Source organism: Telmatherina bonti (genome assembly GCF_933228915.1).
Source record: "Telmatherina bonti genome assembly, chromosome: 5".
In the NCBI taxonomy this organism is placed as follows: Eukaryota; Metazoa; Chordata; class Actinopteri; order Atheriniformes; family Telmatherinidae; genus Telmatherina; species Telmatherina bonti.
In genome coordinates, this window is record NC_136623.1 from 4129106 (window position 1) to 4150497 (window position 21392).

A 21392-nucleotide genomic window follows, 5' to 3' on the forward strand; every position below is an offset into this window, starting at 1 on the left:
AGCTTAGCTACTGTTAGCTGCCCGATGTCCGTTTAAAAAAACAGGAATTTTGTGTTTTGCAGTAAATTCAGACGCGAAAGTCGCAGATCTGGTTTGAATCTGGTTTCTGCCGGTAGGAAACCGGATTCGGGGTGATTCGGGTCTACTTTTGGGTCTGTTTTCATGGTTGTGATGAAAATCCAGACTCTGCGGTGCAGATGTGGCGCATAAACACCTTCAGATGCGGAACATGGCCCGATTAACCGGAAATTGGAAATAAATGAGATTAGTTGATAGAAAAATCAAAATAATGCAGAGATGAAGGTTCGTTTGTTTTTCATCTCAGCGTCATCCTCTGCAGATGGGCGGGGATTCTGGTGGCGCTGTCCGGATACTGGTGCTGAAATGCTCCAGTTCACTGTGTCACGTGACCCCTGATAAATTCTCTGCTTCACGGTGGGTTTGATCTGGAGACGGTTCTGTTTGGACCCACATCCTGGTTCTGAAGTTCTGTTTATGTTCCAGGTTTTAAGTAGAAAGAAGAATGAAGGAGGAAACATCTCTGCTGCTGCTGCTGCTGGTCCACAGCCTGGCAGGTAAACACACACACACACACACCTGGAGCACACACACCTGGAGCACACACGTCTCTCTGTTACCTCTCAGGAGGATGACGAAGATTGATAAGAATGTTGATGACGAAGATGATAATGTTGATGACGAAGATGATGATGAGGATGACGAAGATGATGATGAGGATGTTGATGACGAAGATTATGATAAGAATGTTGATGACGAAGATGATAATGTTGATGACGAAGATGATGATGAGGATGTTGATGACGAAGATGATAATGTTGATGACGAAGATGATAATGTTGATGACGAAGATGATGATGAGGATGACGAAGATGATGATGATGATGACAAAGAGGATGATGATGATGATGAGGAGATCTTCATCCCATCAGAAGGGAAATAAAAGTTCTTCTTCAGGCTGGATCTTTGTTCGCTTTTCAACGTTTGCGTTGTGATTGGTCAGATTGTTTCCCCGTGTCCTGCAGCCGTGTCGGCGTCTCAGTGCTGGCGGGGGACGACCGTCTCCGAGGCGGTGGTGTCTCCGGCAGTGGACAGCAGTGGCATCATGCGTGTCCCCGGCGCGGCGTCCCTGCCGCAGTGCGTGGCGGCGTGCTGCGACCTGCCGGGATACGACCTGGCCTGGCTCTTTAAGGGTCGCTGCTACGTCCTCGGCTGCCGGCGGAGGGACGACTGCGTCCCCCAGGACCGGCCCGGCGCTGACTCCATTCTGGTCTTCCTGCGCCGGGCGTCCCCGTCGACCCTGGTCCTGCAGTCACTGGTGAGAGGACGGCCGTACGGAGACGGCTCGGACCCCCTGGCCCAGTCCTCCGAGGCGGGATCGGACCTGGAGGCTCTGAGGGATCAGACCTTGTTCGCCGGGTCCCAGCTGGGCTTGTCGGGCCCCGCGGTTCTGAAAGTTGAGCATCCAGAGGGAGGCCAGGAGGACTCGGGAGGTGCTGGATCCGAGGTGGACTCTCCTAGAGACGGTCCAGACAGAGAACCGAGCCAGACCAGCAGGGTCCAGGGTACTCCGTCCTCTGAGGGGGGCGACGAGGACGGAACCAGCAGACCAAGCGGTCCTGATGCTGCAGGGGGGACTGTGAGTGACACCAGAGCTGGGTGCATCTGTGTTGTCATGGAGACGGGTGTCCCTCATCTCCTGTTCTTCACCCACAGACTCCCAGCGGCGTGCCGGCGAGTGCTGACTCCGCCCAACGCATGACATCACCAGCTCTGCCAGGTGCCGAGACCGTCACAGCCACGGCAACGACAGGTACGTCATCACTGGTCGGTGGGTGTGGGGGGGGGTCTCTGCAGGGGTCGACCCCCCACTGCCGCCTCCTGGGGGGAGCTGGGATGACTTCTTGAGACGTGCCCCGTCTTCCCGTGGGAAGTGTGATTGGGGGGGGGGGCGGGCGTTCTGTCCAGGTGCAGCAGCTGGTCTGTGGGTGTGTCTTCTACGGGGGGGGGGTGGGGGTTGTGTCTCTCCCCCCCCCCCGTCCAGTCATGTTTTCCAAACTGGAAACCCACAGCAGACCATCAACCTGCTGCGTTAGCGCCGCACCAGTTACTGGTCAGGTACGTTACCATAGAAACGCTGTGGACCCAACTTCCTTTCATCCTCCTGCAGGTGTGCCCCTGACATCCTCACTGGGAAACCCTGTAGATCAGACGCTCCCCACAGAGAAGCTGGACGTCTCCGTCTCCACAGAGGACACCAGAGTTTCAGGTGGGTTTTACCTCCTGCTGCCGGTTTCCATGGAAACCCGCTGGAACGCACGGTCAGAAATAACATTTTATTTTCGCAGACACGTCGGAAGTTTTCCAGGCTCCGCCCCCCTCTGCCCATGTGACCTGGGCCGTGACGTCTGACCTCACCAGAACCTCCTCAGCTGCCGGGGTTGCTATGACAACCCCACCTGCTGCAGGTATGTATGCTGTGCTCATCAGATCTGAACCTAAACCTGGTTTCTGGTCCTGGACCTTAAAGACGCATTCCGTAACGCTCTGACCGGAAAAACTCGGCGTCCCGGACGCGTTCAGTGACACAGTGGCGTCCATCGTGTCTGGAGACACTGCCGCCTGCCGCGTCCCGACTCGATACGTTTACATCCGGCACACGACGTCTCGCTTCACCGCAAGGAGGTGGATGTTCTGAACGCAACGCGAGCTAACAGGTCAGGTAGGATGGAGGCTGAGGTAGCCGTCGATGGGGCGGGGGGGTGGGGTTGGGCGGGGCAAGGCGGGAACACGGGTCGTTAAACATGGAGGTCTCCAGGTTCAGGACCCATTTGACAGGATCTAACTGCTGTTTTTTCCTCCAGAGGTCAGAGGGTCAGACCGTGGTCTGATGGCGGTTGTAGGTCCTGACAGGACGCTGTTCCTCCCTCTGGGGAGCGTGTTGCTCAACGGCAGCGGCAGCAGCGATGTCAGCAGCTACAGCTGGGAGGTGGTGAGCGGTCCTCCTGGGCTGAAGCTGGAGCATACAGATCGGGCTGTTGCCACGGCGACGGGGATACGGCTCGGCCGCTACACCTTCAGACTGACAGTGTGGGACCGGAAGGGGAGAATGGATAGTGCCCTGCTGGTGGTCCGGATCCTGGAAGGTCAGCTGGTCCTACTGGACTCAGAAGGGTAAAACTTTGAGTTGTGTGGGAGAAATAAACTGGTTTCCTGTCGGATCTTCATCCCTACTGCAGCCAGGAGTCTTCCTCCTGTCGCTCACGCCAGCGGCAGCCATACTCTGACTCTGCCCAACAACTCCCTGGTCCTCCGAGGCTCGGTCACCGATGGAGACCAGACCAAGGTCCACTACCTGTGGACCAGAGACAGCCAGAGTCCTGCAGCCGGGGTTGGTTCCAACTTCTGGATCCAGTCAACGTGGTTTTATTATCAGCCCCAGATTCTCCCAAACCAGAACCCGTAATCTGGATCATTAATGTCTCGGTGCTCCTGGTTTGGAGGGACCTCCTGCTGGTGACCTGCAGCCTGCATCTACATTTGGCTTGAATGATACTCGCCCCCCCGAACCTCTGCCGCCCCTTTAACCAGATCATGTGACCTTGTTTCTGTAAGCTCTGACCAAGAAGGTCTCCGGTCTGCTTCCAGGTGGTCCTCTACGGGTCCGAGACCCAGGCCTGTCTCTACCTGGCCGACCTGGTTGAAGGAACCTACCTGTTCCAGCTAAGGGTGACCGATGCCCAAGGTTCCTCTAGCTTTGCCACAGCGACCGTGGAGGTCCAACCAGGTGGGGTCTGAGGGTCTGGAGGGACGTCCACCAGGATTACCGTACCCTCCGCTCAGTGTGTCCCTCTGTGTCCCTGTAGAGCCCGGCGGGGACGAGCAGGTGGAGCTGGAGATGCTGGTGCCGGTGTCTCAGGTGAGTGTAGCTCAAAGGGAAACCCTGATCCGACAGCTCGCCGCTTTGGTCCACGTCCTGGACAGCGATGTCCAGGTCCGGGCGCTGCAGGGACGCTCACACCTCAGGTACCAGAACCTGGACAGAGTCTCTGAAACAGGATCCCGATCAGGTGTCTGAATGTTTCTCTGTGTGCAGCACTGTGTTGCGGTTTTCCATTCAGGGCCAATCAAGGCCCCTTTCCAGCTCCAGGTTGGTGGTTCTGCTGAGGAACCAGCTGCTCCAAGAGAAGAGCGACTACCTGCTGTTCAGAGTCCTGAGAGTCGACACCGTCGGTGAGTCTGAACACGAGGACTGGACCGGTCAGAACCGGCTGGAACTTGGGATGGTTTAGTGAAGCCTTGTGAATTTCTCGAATCTTTCTGACCAGTTGCTATGCCAGCAGGATTTTTTGGTATTACCACCATCTGCTGGTCATTTGATGTCCAGAAGTCCTCATTGCAGACTCATAAATATGTATTGATGTCACTCAGTGAAGTCGTCGGCTTTCCGGTAGTCAGTCCAGGCGGTGCACAGGTTTGTCTGTCTGGTTTTACAGTCTAGAGCGACTGTTCTGTCAACCAGTAGCTGATGTTTGGCTCCTCTGGTTCCTCTGCCAATGCCTTTCTGTGTCTCTGCCATGTATTGATCCATGTGCCCACTTACCTTAGCCGCTATGATGCCTGACAGGAGCTTCCATGTCGTGGAGAGGCAGGTTATTGGCCGGTAGTTGGGTGGGACTGATCCCTTGTGGGGATCTTTCAGTATCAGGACTGTTCGTTCCTTGGTCAGCCATTCAGGGTGAGTCCCATCCCTCAGGAGTTGGTTCATTTGTGCTGCCAGGCGTTCATGGAGTGACGTCAGCCTCTTTAGCCAGTAGGCATGGATCATATCAGGGCCAGGCGCTGACCAGTTCTTCATACCTGAGAGTCTCTGCTGGATATCTGCCACCGCAGATAGTGAAGTCCGAGGCACAGTGAAGAGACTGCGTAGGACCCTCAAGCTCCCAGGACTCTGGTAGAAAACCCGAGCTGGAGAGATGAACAGCCACCCGCCCTACCCTGGGGAGATGGGAGGGGTGGGTGAGGGGGGAGTTTATACTGCTCAAAAAACTAAAGGGAACACCTAAACAACACGATGTAACTCCAAGTCAACCAGACTTCTGTGAAATGGAACTGTCCACTTAGGAAGCAACACTGACTGACAATCCGTTCCACCTGCTGTTGTGCAAATGGAACAGACAACAGGTGGAAATTATAGGCAACTGGCAAGACACACCCAATAAAGGAGTGGTTCTGCAGGTGGAGACCACAGACCACTTCTCAGTTCCGATGCTTTCTGGATGATGATTTGGTCTGAATGCTGGCGGTGCTTTCACTCTAGTGGTAGCATGAGACGGAGTCTACAACCCACACAAGTGGCTCAGGTAGTGCAGCTCATCCAGGATGGCACATCAATGCCAGCTGTGGCAAGAAGGTTTGCTGTGTCTGTCAGCGTAGTGTCCAGAGCATGGAGGCGCTACCAGGAGACAGGCCAGTACATCAGGAGATGTGGAGGAGGCCGTGGGAGGACAACAACCCAGCAGCAGGACCGCTACCTCCTTCTTTGTGCAAGGAGGAACAGGAGGAGCACTGCCAGAGCCCTGCAGAATGAGCTCCAGCAGGACACAGATGTGCATGTGTCTGCTCCAACAGTCAGAAACAGACTCCATGAGGGTGGTATGAGGGCCCGACGTCCACAGGTGGGGGTTGTGCTTCCAGCCCAACACCGTGCAGGACGTTTGGCGTTTGCCAGAGAACACCAAGATTGGTAAATTCTCCACTGGCGCCCTGAGCTCTTCACAGATGGAAGCAGGTTCACACTGAGCACATGTGGCAGACGTGACAGAGTCTGGAGACGCCGTGGAGAACGTTCTGCTGCCTGCATCGTCCTCCAGCAGGACTGGTTTGGCAGTGGGTCAGTAATGGTGTGGGGGGGCATTTCTTTGGAGGGCCGCACAGCCCTCCATGTGCTCGCCAGAGGTAGCCTGACTGCCATTAGGTACCGAGATGAGATCCTCAGACCCCTTGTGGGACCATATGCTGGTGCGGTTGGCCCTGGGTTCCTCCTAATGCAAGACAATGCTAGACCCCATGTGGCTGGAGTGTGTCAGCAGTTCCTGCAACACCAAGGCATTGATGTTATGGACCGGCCCGCCCGTTCCCCAGACCTTAATCCAGCTGAGCACATCTGGGACATCATGTCTCGCTCCATCCACCAACGCCAAGTTGCACCACAGACTGTCCAGGAGTTGGTGGATGCTTTAGTCCAGGTCTGGGAGGAGATCCCTCAGGAGAACATCCACCGCCTCATCAGGAGCATGCCCAGGTGTTGTAGGGAGGTCATACAGGCACGCGGAGGCCACACACACTACTGAGCCTCATTCTGACTTGTTTAAAGGACATCAAAGATGGATCAGCCTGTAGTGTGTTTTTCCACTCCATGGGTCGATACGTTTAATCTTCATTGATCATTTATGTGTGATTTTGTTGTCAGTACATTCAGCTATGGAAAGAACCAGGTATTTAATAAAATTTAATTTATTCATTCATTCATTCATTCAGATCTACAACATGTTACTTTAGTGTTCCCTTTAGTTTTTTTGAGCAGTGTAGATATTTATGTACATACACATTTTTGTTGTGTGTGTGTAATGTATGTCTGTTCACAGCCAAATATTTAAACATATTCATGCATGCTACGAAAGATAGATATTAAATCAGAATATTTCCAAACCGCTGAAGTCTTTCGTCTTTCGTCTTTTTGACTGCTCCGTTTTTGGGGCAGTGCTGGATGTGTTCACTTAATTCTGATTACGAAGAACATTTCCTTCCTCGGCTCTTTCCAGCTGGACACGGCTGGAACCAGTCAGAGCCAGGGGAACTGGCTGGAACCAGTTGGAGCTAGTTGGAACTGGATGGCACCAGTCGGAGATAGTTGGAACTGTATGGAACCAGTCGGAGCCAGGGGAACTGGCTGGAACCAGTTGGAGCCAGCTGGAACCAGTCGGAGCCAGGGGAACTGGCTGGAACCAGTTGGAGCCAGTCGGAGCCAGGGGAACTGGCTGGAACCAGTTGGAGCCAGGGGAACTGGCTGGAACCAGTTGGAGCCAGCTGGAACCAGTCGGAGCCAGGGGAACTGGCTGGAACCAGTTGGAGCCAGTCGGAGCCAGGGGAACTGGCTGGAACCAGTCGGAGCCAGGGGAACTGGCTGGAACCAGTTGGAGCTAGTTGGAACTGGATGGCACCAGTCGGAGATAGTTGGAACTGTATGGAACCAGTCGGAGCCAGGGGAACTGGCTGGAACCAGTTGGAGCCAGCTGGAACCAGTCGGAGCCAGGGGAACTGGCTGGAACCAGTTGGAGCCAGTCGGAGCCAGGGGAACTGGCTGGAACCAGTTGGAGCCAGGGGAACTGGCTGGAACCAGTTGGAGCCAGTCGGAGCCAGGGGAACTGGCTGGAACCAGTTGGAGCCAGGGGAACTGGCTGGAACCAGTTGGAGCCAGGGGAACTGGCTGGAACCAGTTGGAGCCAGCTGGAACCAGTCGGAGCCAGGGGAACTGGCTGGAACCAGTTGGAGCCAGTCGGAGCCAGGGGAACTGGCTGGAACCAGTCGGAGCCAGGGGAACTGGCTGGAACCAGTTGGAGCCAGTCGGAGCCAGGGGAACTGGCTGGAACCAGTTGGAACCAGTCGGAGCCAGGGGAACTGGCTGGAACCAGCTGGAACCAGTCGGAGCCAGGGGAACTGGCTGGAACCAGCTGGAACCAGTCGGAGCCAGGGGAACTGGCTGGAACCAGCTGGAACCAGTCGGAGCCAGGGGAACTGGCTGGAACCAGCTGGAACCAGTCGGAGCCAGGGGAACTGGCTGGAACCAGCTGGAACCAGTCGGAGCCAGGGGAACTGGCTGGAACCAGCTGGAACCAGTCGGAGCCAGGGGAACTGGCTGGAACCAGCTGGAACCAGTCGGAGCCAGGGGAACTGGCTGGAACCAGCTGGAACCAGTCGGAGCCAGGGGAACTGGCTGGAACCAGCTGGAACCAGTCGGAGCCAGGGGAACTAGCTGGAACCAGTCGGAGCCAGGGGAACTGGCTGGAACCAGCTGGAACCAGTCGGAGCCAGGGGAACTAGCTGGAACCAGTCAGAGCCAGGGGAACTGGCTGGAACCAGCTGGAACCAGTCGGAGCCAGGGGAACTAGCTGGAACCAGTCGGAGCCAGGGAAACTGGTAAGTTAACAGTTTAAATCCAGAAACATCTTCAAAGCTTATGTTTTTTTCCACAGTGTGCCAGCTTCGCTGTTCGGGGCATGGTCAGTGTCATCCAATCACCAAGCAGTGCTTGTGTGACCAGTTCTGGACGGAGAACCCGATCCGTCGTTACCTTGGCGACGGAGAAAGCAACTGTGGTAAATTTGTAATAAAATATGAAACTAAATTCTCCCAGCAGCTGTTGGACCAACCTGTCCAAATCAGCACGTTTTTGTTTATCTGCTTCCTCTGGAGAGTGCAGCGCCGCTTGGCAGCCATGATGGCCGCCAACATGTTGGCGGCCATGTTGGCGGACGTGTTTTTGGGCCGTGTTGGCGGCAGAGCTTGGTTTTCTGTTATCAGGGAAACTGTAAAGTCATTTTATGATGATGATGTCACAACCTCACAGACTGGAGAATCCTGTACATCATCCTCACCGGCTTCATCCTCATGATCTTCACCCTGATGCTCAGCTGGACCTTCATCTGCTGCTGCAGGAGGTGAGAAACCCTGATCCGGGAGCAGGAAAACCTGATCCGGGAGCAGGCAAGCCTGATCCGGGAGCAGGCAAGCCTGATCCGGGAGCAGGAAAACCTGATCCGGGAGCAGGAAAACCTGATCCGGGAGCAGGCAAGCCTGATCCGGGAGCAGAAAAACCTGATCCGGGAGCAGGCAAGCCTGATCCGGGAGCAGGATACCCTGATCCGGGAGCAAGCAAACCTTGATCCGGGAGCAGGAAAACCTGATCCGGGAGCAGGCAAGCCTGATCCGGGAGCAGGCAAGCCTGATCCGGGAGCAGGAAAACCTGATCCGGGAGCAGGCAAGCCTGATCCGGGAGCAAGGAAACCTTGATCCGGGAGCAGGCAAGCCTGATCCGGGAACAAGGAACCCTGATCCGGGAGCAGGCAAGCCTGATCCGGGAGCAAGGAAACCTTGATCCAGGAGCAGGAAAACCTGATCCGGGAGCAGGCAAGCCTGATCCGGGAGCAAGGAAACCTTGATCCGGGAGCAAGGAAACCTTGATCCGGGAGCAGGAAAACCTGATCCGGGAGCAGGCAAGCCTGATCCGGGAGCAAGGAAACCTTGATCCGGGAGCAGGCAAGCCTGATCCGGGAGCAGGAAAACCTGATCCGGGAGCAGGCAAGCCTGATCCGGGAGCAGGCAAGCCTGATCCGGGAGCAAGGAAACCTTGATCCGGGAGCAGGCAAGCCTGATCCGGGAGCAAGCAAGCCTGATCCGGGAGCAAGGAAACCCTGATCCTGTAGTGTGTGTCCAGGAGGCGGCAGACCAAGGGCAGGAAGAAAACCAGATACACCATGTTGGACGACATGGAGGAGCAGGAGAGGATGGAGCTGAGACCCAGATTCAGTGAGTCACAGCAGCTTCGTCCTCATTGGTTCAGCTTGTGATGACATCACTGATCAGGAAATGACCAGCTGTCCTCTGCAGGTATCAAACACCGCAGCACGGAGCACAACTCCAGCCTCATGATGTCCGAGTCTGAGCTGGACAGCGACCAGGACACCGTATTCAGCCGTGACCGGCCAGTCCGCAGCAGGAACCGCGCCCAGGCGGCGCGCAATGGGAACGCCTTCGGATGACGGGACGCCCCCCAGAGGACCTCGGAGGTCAAGTTAGCAGGATGGAGGTTTGTTCTGCAGAACCTCAGACGGTCCAGAGGGCAGAAAAACCAGAACTTTGGTCTGCAGTTCAGACGGACAGCTGAGGAAGAGCAGGATCTCTCAGCTCCTTTAGCCCCTCCCCTCCACTTCCTTCTGATTGGCTCATTTCGGACACCTGCATCGTGATTGGAGCACTAGGTGGCGTGTCCCCCACACCGTAGGAGTTGCTCCAACAGACACCGGCTCATTCCGGGTCTCTAAAATCAGAACTTTGGTCTGGCCCACACACACACGCGTTCATTATTCCAGAACCCATCCTCCAAACCAGAACCCGTCCTTCGAACCAGAACCCGTCCTCCGAACCAGAACCCGTCCTTCGAACCAGAACCCGTCCTCCGAACCAGAACCCGTCCTTCGAACCAGAACCCGTCCTCCGAACCAGAACCCGTCCTCCAAACCAGAACCCGTCCTTCGAACCAGAACCCGTCCTTCGAACCAGAACCCGTCCTCCGAACCAGAACCCGTCCTTCGAACCAGAACCCGTCCTCCGAACCAGAACCCATCACCCAAACCAGAACCCGTCCTCCAAACCAGAACCGTATCAGACTGGACCTGTGACGTCCAATCAGAATCCTGTTAGCATGAAGCTAACTAGCTTGATGCTCCAACCGGTTCAAACTGGATTAAATGATAAATCAGCTGATCGTTTATTGATTTTCATTTCTAGTGAATAAAACCACGACAATCAATCAGTGTGACGGCTTCAACATTTAATGTCTGCATTTATTTCCAGTCATAGAAAAACATCAAGATAAAAGGATTAAAATTAAATATTAGATCTAAAATTACAAGAGTAGAACCTAAACCGGGTGCAGATCCACATCCAGAACCACCGGGTGTCCAGCTGGACCGGATCGTTGTCCGGATGTTTCTGACGACGTAAGACACGATTCCTCCCAACATTCACGCTACATTTATTACATTTAGTCACAGGACGTCGCCGCTACTGGTTACCATGGCAACGGGGAACACAGGTTAGACGCCGAGGGGTCGGACGTGACGGAACCGTCGTCAGCGGACCCTCCTGCAGGATGAAGATCTTCAGGGATCCAGACCTCCGAAGCACATGTACTTCACCTCCAGATACTCGTCTATGCCATACTTGGAGCCTTCGCGGCCCAGACCGGACTGCTTGACCCCGCCGAAGGTGGCCTCGGGTGTAGATAGGAGGCCCTCGTTGACCCCGACGATGCCCACCTCCAACGCCTCCACCACACGCCAGATCTGACCCACATCCTGCGAGTAGAAGTAACCTGAGAGGAGGCGAAGAAGAGGAGATGGCTTTTATTCCAGCTTCTCCTCGTCAGGAGCTGAACGTAAATCTGGTTTTATGTTTACTGGACGTCCTCACCTGCCAGTCCAACGCTGGACGCATTCGCCACCGCCACCGCCTCCTCCTCTGTGTCAAACCTGCAAATCAGAGACGCAGCTTGTGATTGCTCAGTTTCAGACAGCTGATTTGCTCCTCCCCGCCTAAGACGCCACCCGCTGACGGTCCGACCAATCACAGTCCTCCATCGTGTGTTTGGGGTCCCGTCTGGTCTGAGGGAACGACCGCTAAATGCGCAGAAGGGTTCGCGGTTCCCGGGTCCCTGCAGGTCTGGAGATGGATCCTCCTCCTGCTCCTCCTGCTGCTGGATCCTCCTCCTGCTCCTCCTGCTGCTGGATCCTCCTCCTGCCAGCTGGATCCTCCTCCTGCTCCTCCTGCTGCTGGATCCTCCTCCTGCCAGCTGGATCCTCCTCCTGCTCCTGGATCCTCCTCCTGCTCCTCCTGCTGCTGGATCCTCCTCCTGCCAGCTGGATCCTCCTCCTGCTCCTCCTGCTGCTGGATTCTCCTCCTGCCAGCTGGATCCTCCTCCTGCTCCTCCTGCTGCTGGATCCTCCTCCTGCCAGCTGGATCCTCCTCCTGCTCCTCCTGCTGCTGGATCCTCCTCCTGCTCCTCCTGCTGCTGGATCCTCCTCCTGCCAGCTGGATCCTCCTCCTGCTCCTCCTGCTGCTGGATCCTCCTCCTGCCAGCTGGATCCTCCTCCTGCTCCTCCTGCTGCTGGATCCTCCTCCTGCCAGCTGGATCCTCCTCCTGCTCCTCCTGCCAGCTGGATCCTCCTCCTGCCAGCTGGATCCTCCTCCTGCTCCTCCTGCTGCTGGATCCTCCTCCTGCCAGCTGGATCCTCCTCCTGCTCCTCCTGCTGCTGGATCCTCCTCCTGCCAGCTGGATCCTCCTCCTGCTCCTCCTGCCAGCTGGATCCTCCTCCTGCTCCTCTTGCTGCTGGATCCTCCTCCTGCTCCTCTTGCTGCTGGATCCTCCTCCTGCTCCTCCTGCCTGCTGGATCCTCCTCCTGCCAGCTGGATCCTCCTCCTGCTCCTCCTGCCAGCTGGATCCTCCTCCTGCTGCGCCTCCTCACCGTGACCCCAGGCTTTTTGCTTCCCTGCTGGACCAGAAGACGGAGACAGTTCTTCGTGTCTTCATGCACAAACCAGCGATGCGACTGGAGACCAGCGGGGGGCGGCGCTGAGTCGTTCAGCTGGTCCGTAAATCGAGGAAGGAACGAACAAAAGGAACGAGCGAAGATGGAGAGGAGAGTTTCTGGTTATTTTCTGACTTACAGTTTTATTTCCTGTCTGTAAAGCGTCTGGAGATCGCTTCTCGTGGTTTCACCCTGTATAAATAAAGTTGAGTTGAAGTATGGCAGCGCGTTGCCACCCGGTGACCATGGCAACGTGAAAGACGGAAGTTTGAAATGTCCACATTTCCGACGAGGACGTTACGTTGGGACACTTCAGGAGCAGTTGGACTTCTCAGAACTTTCTGGTCGTGATGGAAAGCAGCGGCCTCTGGACGCGCACTCCGATTGGTCAGTTTCAGCGCCGGCTGGGGTCTCGGCTGACTGGACCCAGATCACTGAGCAGAACCGCTGGGGACGGACCTGATGACCGGAACCAGCGGCCCGACCCAGATCACTGAGCAGAACCGCTGGGGACGGACCTGATGACCGGAAGCAGCGGCCCGACCCAGATCACTGAGCAGAACCGCTGGGGACGGACCTGATGACCGGAACCAGCGGCCCGACCCAGATCACTGAGCAGAACCGCTGGGGACGGACCTGATGACCGGAAGCAGCGGCCCGACCCAGATCACTGAGCAGAACCGCTGGGGACGGACCTGATGACCGGAAGCAGCGGCCCGACCCAGATCACTGAGCAGAACCGCTGGGGACGGACCTGATGACCGGAACCAGCGGCCCGACCCAGATCACTGAGCAGAACCGCTGGGGACGGACCTGATGACCGGAAGCAGCGGCCCGACCCAGATCACTGAGCAGAACCGCTGGGGACGGACCTGATGACCGGAAGCAGCGGCCCGACCCAGATCACTGAGCAGAACCGCTGGGGACGGACCTGATGACCGGAACCAGCGGCCCGACCCAGATCACTGAGCAGAACCGCTGGGGACGGACCTGATGACCGGAACCAGCGGCCCGACCCAGATCACTGAGCAGAACCGCTGGGGACGGACCTGATGACCGGAAGCAGCGGCCCGACCCAGATCACTGAGCAGAACCGCTGGGGACGGACCTGATGACCGGAACCAGCGGCCCGACCCAGATCACTGAGCAGAACCGCTGGGGACGGACCTGATGACCGGAACCAGCGGCCCGACCCAGATCACTGAGCAGAACCGCTGGGGACGGACCTGATGACCGGAAGCAGCGGCCCGACCCAGATCACTGAGCAGAACCGCTGGGGACGGACCTGATGACCGGAACCAGCGGCCCGACCCAGATCACTGAGCAGAACCGCTGGGGACGGACCTGATGACCGGAAGCAGCGGCCCGACCCAGATCACTGAGCAGAACCGCTGGGGACGGACCTGATGACCGGAAGCAGCGGCCCGACCCAGATCACTGAGCAGAACCGCTGGGGACGGACCTGATGACCGGAAGCAGCGGCCCGACCCAGATCACTGAGCAGAACCGCTGGGGACGGACCTGATGACCGGAACCAGCGGCCCGACCCAGATCACTGAGCAGAACCGCTGGGGACGGACCTGATGACCGGAAGCAGCGGCCCGACCCAGATCACTGAGCAGAACCGCTGGGGACGGACCTGATGACCGGAAGCAGCGGCCCGACCCAGATCACTGAGCAGAACCGCTGGGGACGGACCTGATGACCGGAAGCAGCGGCCCGACCCAGATCACTGAGCAGAACCGCTGGGGACGGACCTGATGACCGGAACCAGCGGCCCGAACGTCTCCTCCTTGGTGCACAGCATGTCGGCGGTGACGTCGGCCAGCAGAGTCGGCTCCATGAAGGACCCGTCCAGACGCTTCCCGCCTTTCAGAACCTTGGCGCCGCGGGACACAGCGTCCGAAATCTGCTGGACCACCTGGGGGTCGAGACAGGGAGTGGTTAGCAGGTCAGCAGGACCCGGATCAAGGTTCTGAGAGGCGTCATCAGGCAGGACGGGTTCAGTCAGCCGGACCAGGAACCATCTGAACCTGATCCGGACATGAACTGGACCTGATCCGGATCTGATCCGGATCTGATCCGAACCTGATCCAGACCTGATCCCGACATGAACCGGACCTGATCCAGACCTGAACCTCTCCGGGTCCCCGGCGGTACCTTCTCTGCGGCGCCGGCGTTGATGAGCGGCCCCTGGGTGGTGTGGGGCTCCGAGCCGTGGCCCACGCGGAGCTCCGAGTCCATGGCTCGACCCAGTTTCTCCAGGAAGCGCTCGTAGATCCCGCTCTGGACCAGGAAGCGGTTGGAACACACACACGTCTGCAGGAACACACACGCCGTCAGAACCCGTCCGACCCGCCACCGCCATCGCTCCTCTTACCTGCCCAGAGTTCCTGAACTTAGACGCCATGGCCCCGCCCACTGCTCTGTCCACGTCTGCACTGTCAAACACGATGAAAGGGGCGTGGCCTCCCAGCTCCATGGAGGCCTTCTTCACTGTGTCAGCCGCCATTTTTAGCAACACCTGGGGGGAGACAGGTGAGGATGATGATGGTACCAGGAACCCGTTTCCCCGCCACGCCGCCGACAGCTGGACCTGACCTTGCCCGTGTTTGTGGACCCGGTGAAGGAGATCTTGGCCACCAGCGGGTCGGTGCAGAGAACCCGCCCCACTGATGGCGTCTGGTCCCGGGAGCAGGGGACCACGTTGAAGACGCCGGCTGGGACGCCGGCCTGCGCTGCCAGCTGCAGGACACACAAACAGGAAGTCGTCAGTCACCAGACGACCAGAAAGCGGCGGCGACGACGCTGACTGACCTCAGCCAGGGCGAGGGCGGACAGCGGCGTGTCCTCGGCCGGTTTGACCACCACGGTGCAGCCCGCCGCCAGAGCGGCTCCGACCTTCCTGGTGATCATGGCGCTGGGGAAGTTCCACTGGAAGACAAAACCGCTCCGTTCAGTTCCGCTCTGAAAAACACCCTGCTGTCCTCTGATTGGCCAGTTTCTGACAAGCCCCGCCCCCCGCAGCTAGCCGTGTGTCGGCGGCTCACCGGCGTGATGATGGAGGCGACGCCAATGGGCTGCTTCAGGAGGAGGATCTTCCTGTCCCTGGCAGGGGGTGGGACGATGTCTCCGTAGATGCGCCGCGCCTCCTCGGAGAACCACTCCAGGAAGGAGGCGGAGTAGGAGATCTCGCCGAGAGACTCGCGGATCGGCTTCCCCTGTCGAAAACCAGTAACCAGTTAAAAACCAGTCAGAAACCAGTGGAAAACCTGTTAGAAACCAGTCAGAAACCAGTGGAAAACCTGTTAGAAACCAGTCAGAAACCAGTGGAAAACCTGTTAGAAACCAGTCAGAAACCAGTGGAAAACCTGTCAGAAACCAGTCAGAAACCAGTGGAAAACCTGTTAGAAACCAGTCAGAAACCAGTCGAAAACCTGTTAGAAACCAGTCAGAAACCAGTGGAAAACCTGTTAGAAACCAGTCAGAAACCAGTGGAAAACCTGTTAGAAACCAGTCAGAAACCAGTCGAAAACCTGTTAGAAACCAGTCAGAAACCAGTCGAAAACCTGTTAGAAACCAGTCAGAAACCAGTGGAAAACCTGTTAGAAACCAGTCAGAAACCAGTGGAAAACCTGTTGGAAACCAGTCAGAAACCAGTGGAAAACCTGTTGGTAACCAGTCGAAAACCAGTAAGAAACCAGTCAGAAACCAGTGGAAAACCAGTAAGAAACCAGTCAGAAACCAGTGGAAAACCTGTTGGAAACCAGTCAGAAACCAGTGGAAAACCAGTAAGAAACCAGTCAGAAACCAGTGGAAAACCTGTTGGAAACCAGTGGAAAACCTGTTGGAAACCAGTCAGAAACCAGTGGAAAACCTGTTGGAAACCAGTCAGAAACCAGTGGAAAACCTGTTGGAAACCAGTCAGAAACCAGTGGAAAACCTGTTGGAAACCAGTCAGAAACCAGTGGAAAACCAGTTGGAAACCAGTCAGAAACCAGTGGAAAACCAGTTGGAAACCAGTCAGAAACCAGTGGAAAACCTGTTGGAAACCAGTCAGAAACCAGTGGAAAACCTGTTGGAAACCAGTCAGAAACCAGTGGAAAACCTGTTGGAAACCAGTCAGAAACCAGTGGAAAACCTGTTGGAAACCAGTCAGAAACCAGTGGAAAACCTGTTGGAAACCAGTCAGAAACCAGTGGAAAACCTGTTGGAAACCAGTCAGTAACCAGTAAGAAACCAGTCAGAAACCAGTCGAAAACCAGTAAGAAACCAGTCAGTAACCAGTGGAAAACCTGTTGGAAACCAGTCAGAAACCAGTGGAAAACCTGTTGGAAACCAGTCAGAAACCAGTGGAAAACCTGTTGGAAACCAGTCAGAAACCAGTGGAAAACCTGTTGGAAACCAGTCAGAAACCAGTCGAAAACCAGTTAGAAACCAGTCAAAAACCTATTAGAAACCAGTCAGGTCTACCCGGGTCCAGACTAGTCTATCAGGGTCTAGACTAGTCTACCCGGGTCCAGACTTATCCATCCCGGTCCAGACAGATCTAACAGGGTCAAGATTGGTCTAACAGGGTCCAGACTTATTCACCCGGGTCCAGGCTGGTCTACCCGGTCCAGACAGGTCTACCCAGGTCTAGACTAGTCTATCAGGGTCTAGACTAGTCTACCCGGGTCCAGCCAGGTCTACCAGGGTCCATCCTGATCTACCAGGGTCCAGACTGGTCTACCAGGGTCCAGACTGGTCTACCCAGATCCAGGCTGGTCTACCCGGGTCCAGGGTGGTCTACCCGGGTCCAGACAGATCTAACAGGGTCAAGATTGGTCTAACAGGGTCCAGACTTATTCACCCGGGTCCAGACTGGTCTACCAGGGTCCAGACTGGTCTACCCAGATCCAGGCTGGTCTACCCGGGTCCAGACAGGTCTACCAGGGTCCAGGCTGGTCTACCAGGGTCCAGGCTGGTCTACCCAGGTCCAGGCTGGTCTACCCAGGTCCAGGCTGGTCTACCAGGGTCCAGACTGGTCTATCAGGGTCTAGACTAGTCTACCCAGGTCCAGACAGGTCTACCTGGGTCAAGATTGGTCTACCAGGGTCTAGGCTAGTCTACCCGGGTCTAGCCAGGTCTACCAGGGTCAAGATTGGTCTACCAGGGTCCAGACTGGTCTACCAGGGTCCACACTGGTCTACCCGCGTCCACACTGGTCTACCAGGGTCTAGACTGGTCTACCTGGGTCCAGCCAGGTCTGGTTTCACCACCTTGGTGTTGGTTGAACTTCCCCTGCAGGTCTTTGCTTATCAACCAGAACCAGGATCAGAAAGTCTGATCCAGTTCTGGGTCATACTCACACATTCGAAGGTGATGATAGATGCGAGGTCGTCTCTGTGCAGCATCAGGAGGTCAAACCACTTCCTCAGCACGACGCTCCTCTCCTGCAGGACAACCAATCACATCACAGCATGTCACATGATGCCTTCACTGCCCGCTGTTTATTCCACGCTGGTGGATCAGAGGAACATCCAGAAACTTTCCTCAAAATCTGTCAAAATAAATCTTTCAAGTTCCTTCTCATCAGAAAAGCTCGTTTTACTACGGCAGCCCAGAAGGGACAATCCGGAGCAGCAGCGGGATCTCCAGGTTCATCAGGACGAGACGTGCCGGTCCTCTCAGGAACCGGTTTCTCACCGCCAACAAAGAAGAGATCTGGCCCATATATCTCAGAGGAAAACCTGGATCTGGATCGAATCCTCCAGGTCTGATCCGGTTTTTGTCAGGACTTCCACGTGTTTTAGTTCTGTTTACCCACAATGCCCTGCGTTGTAGTCCACGTCCTGTAGGCGAGATCTACCTGGACCTGGGGTCCGCTTCGATCCAGTTCGTCCATCCAAACCACCAGTAGCAGGGCCGGATTAAACGGGTCCAGGCCCCTGGGCCGAGAGTGTTCCAGGGGCCCCGGTCCCGTCGCAACGCTGTGGGGAATGTGGTGCTCCCAGTAGCCACGCCTCTCAGCCGGTGCTCCCAGTAGCCACGCCTCTCAGCCGGTGCTCCCAGTAGCCACGCCTCTCAGCCGGTGCTCCCAGTAGCCACGCCTCTCAGCCGGTGCTCCCAGTAGCCACGCCTCTCAGCCGGTGCTCCCAGTAGCCACGCCTCTCAGCCGGTGCTCCCAGTAGCCACGCCTCTCAGCCGGTGCTCCCAGTAGCCACGCCTCTCAGCCGGTGCTCCCAGTAGCAACACACTGGACACTGTGGTGGAACTTTCTGACTTGAGTACATTTATTTCATGTCCATACTGCTGCTGTTTTCCCCATTTGGACTCCTGCGCCAGTGCTGGGTGGAGACCCCTGCTGGGTGGGGGGCCCCTGCTGGGTGGGGACCCCCTGCTGGGTGGGGACCCCTGCTGGGTGTGGGGCCCCTGCTGGGTGGGGACCCCTGCTGGGTGTGGGGCCCCTGCTGGGTGGGGGGCCCTGCTGGGTGGGGGGCCCCTGGGCCCATAATGCCCATTGGATAATCTGGCTTGACCACTAGTTGCCATGGTAACTCTACTGGGACTACTTCTCCCGCCTGCTGGGTTTGATGTCATCGCTGTGTGATGTTCAGGAACTGGGAAGAAAGCGGGATTTCCTGCCAGCTTTAGTTCTGGTGCCTGAAAAGTTGGACTCATCACGGACGTTCGTGCACGGTGGCTCGTGCACGGACGTTCGTGCATGGTGGCTCCAGGCGGAAACATGTAAAGCTTGAATCGCGTTGACAGCCTGCAAAGTGAAAGCGCGTGCACTGGTCAGAACCGGGCTGGTTATGTTGAAGATAACTGAGCCGAATTAAAGTTCGTCCAACCGTGAACCGTGAGGCCCGGTTTTCATCGGTGTCCGTCCCTTCCCGGACCAGGTCCAGCTCGCGGACGTTAAACGCTCCGTTATATGAACGGAGTCCGGCGAGGAGGAGCGCGCGGTCTCCTACCTTGGCAGTGACGTGCTTCCAGGACTGAAACGCCTCGTGCGCGGCGTCCACCGCCTGCTTGGCCTCCGCGGGGCCGAAGTCCGCCACCCGGGCTATCTCCTGCCCCGTGGCCGGGTCCAGGACGGGGAAGACGGAGGCTGCGGACACCCAGCGGCCGTTCACGAAGCCCTGCGTCCGGAGCAGCGGAGCGGCGACGTCCAGGCTGAAGTGTCTCCGCATGGCGGCGGGGAGGCCGCGAGGCACCTGCCGGAGGAGGCGGCAGGTCCGGGGCAGACAGACCGCGGACATACCGGGACCAGGGTGGACCAACAGCTGAGACCTCCTGCAGCTTTCTGCAGCTTTTAACCTGCAGGGGGCGCTGCTCACGTGACTCTTCAGCGCGTCGCTTCCGCTCCAGAGACCTGGAGACCGGGAGACCTGGAGACCCAGACCTGGCGACCCGGAGACCCGGAGATACGGAGACCCGGAGACCTGGAGACCCGGACCCAGAGACCTGGAGACCCGGAGACCTGGAGACCGGGAGACCTGGAGACCCAGACCTGGCGACCCGGAGACCTGGAGACCGGGAGACCTGGAGACCCAGACCCAGAGACCTGGAGACCCGGAGACACAGAGACCTGGAGACCGGGAGACCTGGAGACCCCGAGACCTGGAGACCTGGGGACCTAGAGACCCGGAGATACGGAGACCTGGAGACCCAGACCCGGAGACCTGGAGACCCAGACCCGGAGACCTGGAGACCCGGACCCAGAGACCTGGAGACCCGGAGACCTGGAGACCTGGAGACCCAGACCTGGCGACCCGGAGATACGGAGACCTGGAGACCCAGACCCAGAGACCTGGAGACCCGGACCCAGAGACCTGGAGACCCGGAGACCTGGAGACCTGGAGACCCAGACCTGGCGACCCGGAGATACGGAGACCTGGAGACCCAGACCCAGAGACCTGGAGACCCGGACCCAGAGACCTGGAGACCCGGAGACCTGGAGATACGGAGACCTGGAGACCCAGAGACCTGGAGACCCGGACCCAGAGACCTGGAGACCCGGAGACCGGGAGACCTGGAGACCCAGACCCAGAGACCTGGAGACCCGGAGACCTGGAGACCCGGAGACCTGGAGACACAGAGACCTGGAGACCGGGAGACCTGGAGACCCAGACCCGGAGACCTGGAGACCCGGAGACCTGGGGACCTGGAGACCGGGAGACCTGGAGACCCAGACCCAGAGACCTGGAGACCCGGAGACCGGGAGACCCGGAGACCTGGAGACCGGGAGACCTGGAGACCCAGACCCAGAGACCTGGGGACCTGGAGACCTGGAGACCTGGGGACCTGGAGACCTGGGGACCTGGAGACACGGAGACACGGACCCGGTCTGTGGTCCCGCATTACTCATCCTACAGGTCTAAAGCAGGAGAGTCAGACTGGTTTTTATGACGGACTGGTTTATGTGGAAAAACCAGAATAAAACCAGTAAATAAATTTTCCGTTTCTGATAAAATATTCTGAATCATTTATGGAGAAAAAAAAAAAAAAAAAGAGATTTTAGCGTCATTTACATATTTCCATGTTTTCAGAACCTCTGGAGGACCGGATGGAGATCTGCAGAGAACAAGGAGGAATCTCTGTATGCTGGGGCCAGGCTGGTCGCTGCTGATCTTCTGCATTATAACATGATTCTCTCCTGGAAACCAGTGCATGTACTCAGGAAGCTTCCAGAAACCAGTGCATGGACTCAGGAAGCTTCCAGAAACCAGTGCATGGACTCAGGAAGCTTCCAGAAACCAGTGCATGGACTCAGGAAGCTTCCAGAAACCAGTGCATGCACTCAGGAAGCTTCCAGAAACCAGTGCATGGACTCAGGAAGCTTCCAGAAACCAGTGCATGCACTCAGGAAGCTTCCAGAAACCAGTGCATGGACTCAGGAAGCTTCCAGAAACCAGTGCATGGACTCAGGAAGCTTCCAGAAACCAGTGCATGCACTCAGGAAGCTTCCAGAAACCAGTGCATGCACTCAGGAAGCTTCCAGAAACCAGTGCATGGACT

The 21392-nt window shown here is 57.0% G+C and overlaps 2 protein-coding genes across 3 annotated transcripts; one reads left to right on the plus strand and one right to left on the minus strand.

The window, feature by feature from the left end:
- Positions 1–345: 345 nt before the first annotated feature.
- Positions 346–21034, plus strand: kiaa0319 (KIAA0319). 2 transcript variants are annotated; one of them, XM_079240109.1, is made up of 16 exons: positions 346–435; positions 505–575; positions 1044–1657; positions 1735–1831; positions 2189–2287; positions 2367–2486; positions 2883–3164; positions 3258–3409; positions 3667–3805; positions 3885–4044; positions 4115–4251; positions 8274–8396; positions 8648–8738; positions 9515–9606; positions 9688–9886; positions 20924–21034. In XM_079240109.1, exons 2-15 carry the CDS (start codon positions 524–526, stop codon positions 9837–9839), a joined length of 2310 nt encoding a protein of 769 aa, XP_079096235.1. In that variant the 5' UTR covers positions 346–435; positions 505–523; the 3' UTR covers positions 9840–9886; positions 20924–21034. The 2 variants fall into 2 exon arrangements, with proteins under 2 accessions (XP_079096235.1, XP_079096234.1); XM_079240108.1 differs by lacking the exon at positions 20924–21034 and having other exon boundaries at positions 9688–10600.
- aldh5a1 (aldehyde dehydrogenase 5 family, member A1 (succinate-semialdehyde dehydrogenase)) lies at positions 10616–19672 on the minus strand. The gene is made up of 10 exons (XM_079240110.1): positions 19346–19672; positions 17738–17821; positions 15437–15607; positions 15204–15320; positions 14988–15131; positions 14767–14910; positions 14547–14705; positions 14144–14307; positions 11272–11330; positions 10616–11173 (listed from the first exon to the last, which is right to left on the minus strand). The coding sequence occupies exons 1-10, from the start codon at positions 19631–19633 to the stop codon at positions 10962–10964; spliced, it is 1542 nt and encodes a 513-aa protein (XP_079096236.1). The 5' UTR covers positions 19634–19672; the 3' UTR covers positions 10616–10961.
- Positions 21035–21392: the final 358 nt, after the last annotated feature.

Excerpts from the sequence above, each read along its gene's own strand:
- aldh5a1 (XM_079240110.1), bottom strand. The coding sequence starts at position 19,633 with ATGTCCGCGGTCTGTCTGCCCCGGACCTGCCGCCTCCTCCGGCAGGTG. Across the intron at positions 17,822-19,345 it reads GGAAGCACGTCACTGCCAAG|GAGAGGAGCGTCGTGCTGAG; the intron begins GTAGGAGACCGC and ends GTTGTCCTGCAG. Across the intron at positions 11,174-11,271 it reads GTCCAGCGTTGGACTGGCAG|GTTACTTCTACTCGCAGGAT; the intron begins GTGAGGACGTCC and ends GCCTCCTCTCAG.
- kiaa0319 (XM_079240109.1), top strand. The coding sequence starts at position 524 with ATGAAGGAGGAAACATCTCTGCTGCTGCTGCTGCTGGTCCACAGCCTG. Across the intron at positions 1,832-2,188 it reads CACAGCCACGGCAACGACAG|GTGTGCCCCTGACATCCTCA; the intron begins GTACGTCATCAC and ends ATCCTCCTGCAG. Across the intron at positions 2,487-2,882 it reads GACAACCCCACCTGCTGCAG|AGGTCAGAGGGTCAGACCGT; the intron begins GTATGTATGCTG and ends TTTTTCCTCCAG.